Below are 12,251 nucleotides of genomic sequence, written 5' to 3'. Positions count from 1 at the left end.
AAGTGAGAGAACGAGTTAATTATTAGTTAATAAAAACAGTTTGTTGGGTAGGCGGAATCTTTCAAAAACATAAAATACTAACATTAGGTAATAAGGAACACGAGGGCCGTGGGGGAAAAAAATGATGATAAAAGGGGTCCTTGGTGGAGAAGAGGTTGGGAACCACTGATCTAGACTATAAGTTTGGCATAATTTTCACCTCAGAAAGAACCTTGTAAAGTATATAAAATACTGATTTTCTTATGCTAATTAATTAAATATTAGCTATGGTGCCATGGAGAGCATTTTTTAGTATGTATGTATTTCATTTCCTGCAATTTCCCAATCGTTTGGCATTCTGTGCTGCCATAGTATATTTGTAGGTATAGGGATGTGTCACAGTCCTTTTGAGGTGTGATATTCATAGTGATATTTCTAAATGGTGAAGTGTTAATAGATGCAGTATTTTGAAGAAGAGTCTTTAGTGCGTGATATAGAAGGGGGAAAAACTTATTGAGAAATGTTTAAGAAGAATTGAGTTCTGAAACTGCATCCCAAACCAATCTTGAACAACGACTTAATCTGCAAAGAAAAGACTAGGGTTATGAAAGGAAACCCATTAAGCCATTACATTGAAGCTGTGAATTTGTTCTAGTACTGTTAAGAAGATAATGAACAAGTATCTAAAGTTGATGAAGGCTCACAACTTTCCAACCACTCAACAAAACCAGTGAATGTTTTCTAAGAAAGATGAATGAAGAAACTGAAATTACAAAAGTTCAAATAGACTTTTGTTTCTTTGGTTTCCCCAAAAATGATCTTAGAAGCTGATTCCCTGTACAATGTAGGTGCCTACAGAATGTGTGGTCTGAGATTAACTGTGTCAAATCTTTGTTATAGTGTGATATTGTCAAATAATAGTGCATAACCAGTTGGTAACACAATCTGTAAAAGAAGAAATTAGTTCCAAGGGTGGTACAGAACCTGGAACATCATTTTTATAAAGTGTGTTAACCATCAGTACATTGAAAGTGAGGGAAGTTGAAATATAAAAAGTACTGGTTAGTAATGTACATAAATTTGATTTTGAAGATAAAATCATTACTTCTTGACAGTAATTATTACTATATTATTAATTCAAGGTAATTATGAGTTTTTATTTTAACTATTGATGTGATGATTTTTAATATGAAATTCTTCAGATTTCATTCTTGGCATTTATGTCATATTACCAATCTTTTTTTTAATAGTAACTAATGTGTATATATATATATATATATATATGTGTGTGTGTGTGTGTTTGTTAATGTTGCATATAAATTTGTTTTATTTCCTTGTTTTTTATTTAACCAATATTATAACATGTCTTGCATTTTCATAAGTGAAAATTAAAAGTTTTGTTTATTTTTAAAATGTCAACGTATTGATAATTTAGATATAAGTAAGCTGTAGTAACAATAAGATGCCAATATTAAGCTAAAAGTATAAACTTTCCAGAATTAAGACAGTTATGTAAAGGATTGGTTTTTCAACTAAAGCAAAGTGTACAGTTATGTGAAATGTGTACAGTTCATTTTACATACATTTTATAGCCCCCATTGTCTTAATTATTTTAGAAGAAGATATTAATAGGAAAGTAAATGATACTGTATTAAATATTTTGAAGTTCTATTTGTAGTTTGTAGGATAAATATTAACTTTTATCTCTTCAATTATCTATGCCATTTTTCTGTAGATCTAAAAAATGGTTTGTGTATAAATGAATGTTGCATATATGAGATCTCAAGATTTTAGCATACCTTGTTACAATTTTTGTCACCTTGTTACAATTTTTTGTCGCACAGACACACAAGCATGTATATATATTATTGTACATAGGATTTTATAATATTATATTTAACTAACATATCAGCAAGATCTGCCAAGTAGGTGTTTTAAGTTAAACTTGCACATTGTTTGACATTAAAATGTAAATCATTTACCTCTGAAATTGTGTTTATACTGTTCATTTACTTGTAGGGTACTTGTGTTACATCATATTGAACAATCTTGTATGTATCTGTTACAACACTTGGTGTAACTAACTGACCAGAAAAGTTGGATGAAATTTCTCATTTTCTACATAAAAAAACAACAACAAAAAACCATAAAGATCCCAACAGTAATTGATGGGATTGATAGCAATATTAATGATATTTTTGTTTAGATTTGTTTGTGACTCGTATGTTATTATGGACCCTGTAACCTATAATTATGGACCCACAAGCAAATTGGAGTGTAAATAGCTAAAACAGTGTCTTAAAAATTGATATCTTATGGATCCCATCAGTAGTTTAGGGCTAATAAAGCAAAAGTAATCTTAATGACAATATTTTTTTTATTTCATCTTATTTTACTTGCTTGTGTGCTTCTGGAAAGATATACTTTCTTTGTCTGATTGTTAATATAGTTGAACAAATCAACCTAAAGTTAACCATTTTTTATATTTTATGGATTTGTCTTATCCAGATGCTCCATAATTACACATTATCTCCAGAAAAGGAAGAGAAGAATGTTCATACTTTTATTCAAAAAAGTAAAAAACCTGAGATTGTTTCGTCCAAAGAAAAGAAGATTCTTAACACGGGGATTCGAAGACACCCCATTTCAAAACCTCGAAGAAGCATTCCTTTATCCAAAGTGGATTCAAGCGATGAAGGTATTGTAAAAGTTGTGTACTTGTTTTGATTTATGCAAGTATGTTATTCTGAATACTTAACCTATTTAGTGTATGTGTTTTTGTCCTTTTCTGAAGAGGGAAATTTGGCTACCTTTCCAGTATGGGTCATCATTTGAAAATTTATTTTCACTGTCTAACTGAATAGTGAACATATTATTCACCTTAAATTATAACTTTGATTCCATATGTATTTTTATATAAGTTTGCTTTTAACAATCAAGCTGAAAATTAAGATGTTGCTTACCTTAGCCATCTACAAGCTAAACAAAAAGGAATGATAAAATGTAATTTGCTGCTAGAATGTAGAAGCAACATCCACGTAGCAGTTGCTATAGACTGTATGCTATGTTTTAATTTATGAATAAAAAATAAGTATGTTTAAAAAATTAAAATTACATTTTAATAGTTTACCTAGCATTACCAAGTGACAAGCTTTGAATAGAATCATATGACAGTTCAAACTACCATGTGTTACAATATTGGTAATAATATTATATTATTGTTTAATAATGTAATAGAAATGAACAACATCTGAGTAAAGGAAAACAAACAATATATTTAACTGTATGCTACTTTTAAATTTTTTGGATTTGTCATATGGCTAACATTTTATGGCTTTTAAAGATTCAAATTATATTGTCAGTTTTCTTTCATATTTGAATGTAATCCATTCCTACATTAAATATACAGTTGAAAATGAAGTTGATGATAAACACTAATTTTTAAAAGTTTCAATGGAAAGAAAAATTCACACGTCTGTTTTTCAAAAGGAAACACACTCAGGAGTATTATGTTTTGCAGTTCCTTTCACGATCCTGATCACAAAATATGGATTATATAAACTTTCTTACAACTAAAAATTTAAAAGCCCCTTTTATGTTTTTGAAAACATGGTTATTACATAATCACTTCAATTTTTAAGGTGTTGAAAGTATTAACAAAGAAAACAGTATAAATTATAAAACATTAAATAATCTCTTAATCCAAAAACCAAATATTAATACATATACAGATGTACAGTTATATTTATTTTAATTATGCTCCTACTGTTTTGCAAAATAGTCTGTCCCAACCCAATCTGTGGATAGGGTATCTCAAGATTGAATGGACTGTGAACAAACTTATACAAGAGGTACAACATGCAAAGTTGTAGACTTGAGTAACTTTTGAAGGTCATTGGTACATAGAAAATGTTCCCCAACCTTGTGGACGTGATATTGCAATTCAGGATGAATGGATCTTGACCAAACTTTATAAAATATAAACTACACATAAGATCTACACCTCATTAACTTTTGAAGGTCATCAGTAATGGGAGTGTAGGTGTTTCATAAACATAACTTACACTTATTTGCCCCCCCCCTACTTAACTGTTTCTAATTTCTGTTACGTTATTCTTTGATGATGTAATATCCTAACTAGTAACACATAGAAGTTTGAACTGACAAAAAAGAGAAAGTGCCAAGAAACTTGGGATCAGTGAAGATAAAAGGCTTGGAAGAGGTCCTTGTACAATGGGGCAGAAGAGATTGATGGAAGCTGTGGCATCTGTAAGTGTCGAAGAAAGTGGTAAGCCATTATCATGAAGCAAAAACAAAAAGGAAGTAGCATTTTGTTGAGGAGTTTGAGATAAACAGGAAATTTTGGATTTAATGCACCAACTCCTGAAGGTAGCCTAAAGTGAATAAGACACCACAAGGGAATAGCTTAGACTAGAGTGGGCTAACACATGACTCTCTAGAAGATAATCTGGCTTCTTGGACAAAGAATGCAAAAACAACTAGCTAGTTCTAATATGTTGATGTAGGTTATTGCTTCTTGAGAGGTGCAGAAACCAGAACATCACTGATTCCCCAACACAGATCCCCACCTGTGAGAGAGCCATCTCTGAGAAAATAAAGGTCTGTAGAAAAAAGAAATGAAGATCCAGTTGTTGTAAATTTTCATTTCAACCAAAACTGGAGAGACTCATGAGTGATAGAAGAAATAGTTAGGCTGAATGACAGCAGATCTGAAGACAGATGTCAATAAGAAACAAAGTCCTATTGGAGGTGTCACATATGAGCATGTCCAATTGGAATAACATTGTAAAGAGAAGTTTTTAATGCCAAAGCACAAAGGATGTCTTTTGTAGTAGGTGTGGATGACAGAGTGTAAATACAAGACTCAAAGGCTTGCAATGCCATAGGAGACTACTAAAGATTTCCATGAACTGAGTTTATCCAAAATCTCAGATGTACCAAATACTATGTTGATACTAATTGGGACATGGATTTGTTGATGATTCACCTCAGACACACAGCAAACTAGATGATCAACAGAATGTATTGAAGATACTATGTGGTTGAAGAGGTCAGAATAAGCCAATCATCCATACATAAATGAAAGTTGATGTCAAGTGAATGGAGAGAAGACCATAAAATGTAAAAAGCTGAGGCCAAGCCAAAGGGAATGGCAATGAAGTGGTGAAACTACCCTCTGATGGCAAAAATGATGAAAATTATGAATGAATAGGAATATTCAAATAAACATTCTGTATATCCATCTTTTCCTCATCCAATAAAAATGTGAAGAAGCTTGAAAAATTCCTTCAACTGCCTCTTTTTAAAGGATCTCTGAGGCTTCTTGACCCAGAAAATGTATGCACACTGGATTGGTAGAAAGATAATAAAACTGAAGGAAAAGGACCCTAAAGCTGAGTGTCTTGTAGATATACATGACCACACTGGTGTGGAGAGTCAAAAGAAATGAGTGGAAGCAGTAGATGTTGATTGCTAAATTGATGAGGAAGGCAAGGCGGGAGGATGAACTTTACTAACTTTTCCTATCAAGGAAGAACAACCAGAAAACATTCATGAGGCTAGAACCCTAATCAGCTCCTGCTAGCATGTTTCTCCTGAATGGGAAACAAGTTTTGGTAAAATTCCTACAATTACAAAATGATGCTGAGTAGCAGAAGATTGCCTTTATTAAAAGGCTTTTGCATGAGGAACGTGAAGGCTGTTACTGTGCTAAATTCCAAATGACCAGAATATCAGGAGATTGTGGTAGAAATAATGATTTCAGAACTGAATTCTCAAATATAACTACTACCTTCAAAGTGTAAAAAAAAATACTTCAAAAGTTTAAATAGAACATACCTAGAGAAAAACAAGAAGAACTAGCAGAAGCTTTTGTCAGGATTAGTGCTAGCTTCAAACACTGAAGGCAAATGGGCCTCAGCAAAAGAACTTCCTTGTTCCAGATTATGAGAAAAGAGCAGGTGTGTCACTGGGGGACACCATCAGTCAACTTGTGATAAATAATTTAAATATATTGATCAGTGAGAGCTGACAGTGTAGCCACAGGATCTTTGTGCATGCTCAAGGTAGCCCACATGAGTAAGGTTTCCAACAAAAAAGAATTCCTGATGTTTGTAGAAGCATTAATATCATAATTAATTGACTTACAAATTCATTAAAATCTTAACTGTCACCAAGAAAATTGGTTTTGGTGGGAAAGCAGAACTTATATGTTCTCCCAACACAAGCACAATAGTCACTCAAAGGTAGGAGAGTGGAGAATTCTGGGTAAGTTACTGTATGCTCTATGTTGTATCAAGGACATTCAGAATTGTAAGTCACATGGTTGCTGACTTCATAAAAGCAACAAGAGAAGGCTTTTAGAATTTTAGAGCTAAGTCTACCTGATTTGAATTAATTTTACATATGCATGGGAATGGAGTAATATCAAGAATCTCCAACTTCTATATGTAGTTCATCTTTTCTATCATAATTTATCAGTATAGATATTATCAGTTTGTTTTCACAATAAAAAAGGAAATGATAGTTGCCCACTTAATGAACACATGCAAACTATGTTAATGGATGAAGAATTTAAAAAATATATTTGTTATGTAATGAATACTATGAGATAGTTTTTGGATATTAGTGTTAGATTTTATCACAGGTAATTTAATTTCCAAATCATGGCTAGTTAACATGAAGCATTCACATGTGAAGGCTTAGATAATCTTACAGCATTGTAGTTCTCTGTATGAATCTAATAATGTGATTAATAAAGATTATATTCCTAAAAGAAATGTGTAGTTGAGAGCTAGAATTAGTGAGTGAAGTAGTGAAATATAATTGGCTTCTTTTTTTATCAGTATACTACATTATATCATGTTATAAGAGTTGGCAACCTTGAATTTTGGTTGTTCTTCATTGTTTTGGATATGCACGTTTTGTGAGGTTTGTATTACAAAAGTTCATGCAAAAGAAATACAGATCATTGTTCAAGATTGACAACTGTGACTGTGAATAGTATTAATTTTTCTTTTAGTAACCAGATCACAAACTATTTTTATGTCAAAAAATGTCAGTTGCATATATTAACTTTATATTTTTATTAAGTTTTAGTAATGATTTGCTTCCTTTATTTTTTTTTTCAAATGTTCATCATCCAACATGCAAAGTAATTTTGATTTTAAGATTAAAAGTACTTTTATGCATCAGAAAATTGTCAAATTTTCCATGCAAAATCATTATAACCTCCTAATAAAAAAAACATTATATTTTATCTGTTGTGTTCTTTATTGTGTCTGTATGGGTTTGGTAGATTTGATTGACCTTATAACCAACATTAAAAATTAGGAAATAGAAATAAATTACACTTTTTTTCATTATAGAATGACTAGAAGTTATAACAAGAAACCACAAACGTTTAGTCTAAATGTATTAAATCTTATAACATTATACATCTATATATATTTATTATTTTTATTTTATTGACCTTTCAGCCATGTCAAACTAACATTACAGAGTTGCAATGATGCAAAGCACATGCACTCATGTTACCATATCCAACAGTATAAAACTGGCCTTTACAAAGTGACCTGTCTTGGGTTTGTTCTAGTTAACCAGTATTTTATAAAATACAGTTACCTTTTGGTTATAATACATTACATATGTATATATTATTACTATTTACAAATAAGTTCTTAAATTTCAGTTATTTTTCTTAAAACGTACAACAGTAAATAAAGAAATATAGAAAACAATTATTTTTTTCTACTTTCAAAATTTGATGGAGGATGAACAACAAAATAATTTTCTTTAGGTTTTATATATGCACTTTGAAATAACCGAGTACTACCAATTACTCCTCAGTATTGCAAAATTCCACTGTAATTTATCAGGCTTACTAACTAAACTGTATTTGGGTAAAAAAAAAATAATTGTTTTTCTGATAACATTTTCACTTACCCCTACTTTCTAGAGGCTGAGAAAAATGTGGGGTACGTTCTAAGCTTTTGATTGGTTTTTACACGTCATAGACAGAAGTAGATGTATGTAAGCAAGTATTTCCCACAGTGTTTGATTTGCTAAATGTAGTGATATCTCGGCAAATAGAAAAGACAGGAGGTTCTTATTTTATATTCTGGTTTGTCAGTATCGCTAATTTGAGTTTCTAATTCATAAGAAACTATAGACTTTGTATTTGGACATCACAAACGTATAATTTGAAACAAAGCTACATTTAACATACCATGTGACACACAAAAAATTATATTTAGGAATTTTGTTTTAATATTAATTTTTAAATTAAGAAATTAACTAATGTTTAGTACTAAAATTTTAATTATAATCTACAATCCGATATCATACTTATTGGTGTGCATTCATAAAATAATAGATCAATAAGATTTTGAATGTATGTATACAAACGTGATGGCATGCCCTTTGATCCCTGACCATAGGAAGACCCATAGTGAGAAAGCTAACACGTACTCTGTCAGTATATGGTACAATCAGGATTAGACTATAGCCTTCCACCAGTAGAAGAGTGACACATCTTCCATGTACAGTACTCCTCTTGAGCATGTTGTATATACAAAAGTCTCATTCTTCTCTTGAAACTGCTTGGTTTCAGACTTTTTTTTTGCATTACTAATTAATTTTGCACTTGTTGCTTCAAACATTTAGTTTTCATTTAAAATTGTAGTCTTTATTTTCTTGATTTTCATGACAGAAAAATACAAAATTTTATAGATTTCAGTTAGAACTTCTGATTTGAATTATTATCTTTTCTCCCATTAATTTGATTTCTCCTCTTACTCAAGTTACGTGATTTGAGACGTGTCCTAGAGTTTATGATATGGTTTCTTTGACAGGAATATTTCCCATTGTTATTAAACATGATGTTTGAGGTTCGATAATTCTTTTGAATTTTTGTTGCTGCATCATGACCAAGACCTATGTACCATGGACATATCAGACCTGTTCAAGGTAAATGGTTTTATGGATTGGCTCAACTATGAATTCACACACCCAAATTTCTGACACTCCACAATAAGAGTTGTCTTGTACATTTTCAGTGGTGACAAGAGACACTAACAGTGAGTGAATGTTATGCTTTTGTGCATTAGGTTGTAAGTTCCATTCTACTTTCAGATCCAGAATTTTGATCGTCTGTTTCTATTGCTTCTGCTGAACCTGCCTCATCTTTTGGCAGTTTTATCCTGCTGTTCCTACCACTTGTTTTTCTTCAGGGTCTTTCCTTCCTGACAGGGAACAGGTAACCCCACCTTCATCATTTACTGCTTTGGTTACTAAGATATGACATTTGCTCAGTCTAGAGGACCTGATAGATTTCTTGTCCTCAGAAATCTTATGGGGATTACATCGTCTGATACCACCATCTCAGAGGGCTGGCCATTACCGAAGTGACTTGTTTCTGGATCTACCATTTGACTCCAGTTCTTCCACTGTTTGTATCTGTGGACTCCCTTTGAGAAGACCTTTGGGTAGCATAGGTGTTTTCTCACAGGCTTTTCATGTTTTTCCTTATACAACTTCCATCTTTCCACCCTCTCTGATTCCTTGTGTCTTTGGCACCTGTAGAAGGCTGTAGCTTCTCTTCAAGCTATAAATGCCATGGAACAGTTTCTAAACCCCACTCTGGGGGTATTACTATTTGTTGTTCCCAAGAGGGCAATAAATTGTTGACCTATCATAGATCTGTTGTCCTTGAACCAAATTTTTGTTGTTGTTTATAGGTTCCAGATGGATGGTTTTATTAGTTTAAGGTGGTTGTTCTCTCCCAGGCTGTGGATAAATGAGGTTGATGTTTTTGATGCATTCCCATTGTGATTTGTCCAACCACCTGTCATTTTCACTAGTTTATCCACAAAGGTTGGAACTTTTAGTTCCAGGCCCTTCCCTTTGAGTTGGATACAGCCTAGTATGTTTTTAATCAGGTCTTGAGGGCATTCTTATGGAGGATGCATTTGTTGTGTCAAATTTTCACTACTATATGGATGGCTGGTTCATTCTTGCCCCCTCCAGATAAGCATCCTTGGCTGCAACCTCTCTTCTCCTTTGAGAGTCACCTTGATTTGATTGGCTGGTCAAGTTTCTCAAGATCATCTTGACCCTCTCCCAATATCTAATACACTTGGGAGTATTTTTTACATCATTTGCAGGGCAAACCCAGCCTTTTTCATCACGTATTTTAGACACAGAGATCTCATTTCTCCTTCTCTTCCTGTGTGAGAAGTCTTTTCTCTTCCAAGAACTCTAACTTCTCTTGAATCCCTTGTACCTCTCAGACACTTTCATATACATCCTCTTCAGTGTGCTCTGGCTGTTAACTGTAATATGTACCTTTTCCTCCTCCTTTTCACCTCTGGCTGTTGTGGTTTTTCCACACAAACCTGGACATCCCTCTTCCTCCATCTTGCCCAGAATTACAGATGCCTCTCAATCTGGTGGGGTGTGATTCTTGACACTTGCTCCCTTCTTGGCATCTGATCTCCAGAGGAGTAGTCTCTCTACAACAGTATATTTAAGTTACTGGTTGCCATTATCTTCTATCTTGTCATCTTGTTACTATCCATTCAAATGCCTCCACTGTCATTTCTTACATCAACTGACAAGGAGGCACTCACTTTTGGAATCTCCTTTCTCACTCTAGTCTATTGCTTTTGGACCCATGACCATCTCATTTGGTTGTTGACCTGTCATATAGTGGAGTTTTGACCTCAAAGGCAGATTGTCTTTTTTTGCTTAAATAAGAACTTTCCATTGAGTGGTCTCTCCATCCTCTGGTGTTTAGTGGATTTGTTCCCACTTTGGGAGAACTCTCACCATCATGTTTCCATTATTCTGATTGTCAGTCCAGAACCCTGCAGCTCTGTCTATGGAAGCTCTGAGTCAGGATTGGTCCAATCTCTATCTTTATGTTTGTCAAAAAGCTACTTTCTTTTCCCCAGCCATTCTTCTTTTCTTTCTCCAATTTTTAAGGATCTCCTTTTAGCCTTCTCTTCCAAATTGAAACTTGTATTTTGTTCTCAGGTTTCCTACGTGTCTCCCATTTGAACCTTTGGCTATCTGTTCCTTTCCTTCTTTAATGACATTTTTTTTTTTCTCCTTACTTGCAGGAAATGTTGCTCTGACATCATTTGCCTTGTAAACATTCAGCACTCTTTACCACAAGTTCGTTTTATACCCAAGCCACTCCTTTCTCACCAAGACTTGGGCTGAACAGAAGGGTGATCATTTGTTTTTTCAGATCACTCTCCTTTCCTTTTTTTCTCTGTACAGTCATTCTAACATTACTTGTTTCCTTTGTCCTGTTCATACAGTTCACAGGCTCTCTAAGGAGATGAGTTCTTGATTGTTTCTTTTTTTTCTTGCAGCTCCCACAGTATATATACGTATATATATATATATATGCACTAGAGATGATGGAACTCGCCATGTGATCAATTTGGCCTCACAGGGTATAACAGACAGTGTTAAATGCATCTGCCTTTGATTTGTGTCTGCTTCAGATAGAGTTTTCTGCAGTACTGTTTTGATACTATATACATTTTATTTTCCAGACTGTATTTTAAGGGAGGGATAATAAGCAGCACTACATGTGATTTAATTCTCCCATCTGGTTAGCATTCGCTGTTCTTATTTGTAGCAACCTATTACACAGTCTGTCACTGTAGGACCTTATGCAGATGATTCCTGTTCATGTTGCACATCTCTAGTGTGTTTTCCACTGTGTGCCTTCTTCCCTCCTGTTTTATCTAGTGGAGTGGGAGACTCTTGCTTCCCAAGTTGCAAGGTGATCATCAGGAGAGTTCCCATTCACGTCATTGTAATCCCATTTTTATGAGACCAGTTGGACACACCACTCAGTCAAAAGTATGGCTGGGGTGTTTACATGCTTATGTAGTATTTGCCATCCATTACACTAATAACTAGACCATTCTCAGGGTTATGCCAACTTGTTGAGTCTTTTGTTTTACCTGGAATGATTCATCCCTGTATCTGCCTATTCTGGCAGGTATTTCAAATAATTATTTTTCATGTACTGTACAGCTTTGCTTATTACACTAGCCACACTACACAAAAATGAAGTCCTCTGATATGCACAACTATGTAAGAAATTGCATGTAGTTTTTGAAAGAGAAAAACAAGGAGTATGTTGTAGGTTATACTACCAAAAACAACAAGGTATTAATTACACATATATTTTAATACAACATTTCAGGCAATGCCCTTCAAGTATATACATA

The 12,251-nt window shown here is 33.4% G+C and overlaps 1 protein-coding gene across 1 annotated transcript in view; it reads left to right on the top strand.

Moving 5' to 3' along the window:
- Positions 1-12,251, top strand: part of LOC106478374 (lysine-specific demethylase 4A-like) — an 88,656-nt gene that overhangs the window by 44,851 nt on the left and 31,554 nt on the right. Inside the window, exons 11-12 of the mRNA XM_022381968.1 lie at positions 2,488-2,677; positions 4,158-4,217. Of these exons, the coding sequence (XP_022237676.1) occupies positions 2,488-2,677; positions 4,158-4,217 (250 nt within the window). The remainder of the gene's footprint in view (positions 1-2,487; positions 2,678-4,157; positions 4,218-12,251) is intronic.

The sequence above is a fragment of the Limulus polyphemus genome, unplaced genomic scaffold, assembly GCF_000517525.1.
Source record: "Limulus polyphemus unplaced genomic scaffold, Limulus_polyphemus-2.1.2 Scaffold205, whole genome shotgun sequence".
NCBI lineage: Eukaryota > Metazoa > Arthropoda > Merostomata > Xiphosura > Limulidae > Limulus > Limulus polyphemus.
This window is presented reverse-complemented; position numbering and strand designations above follow the sequence as displayed.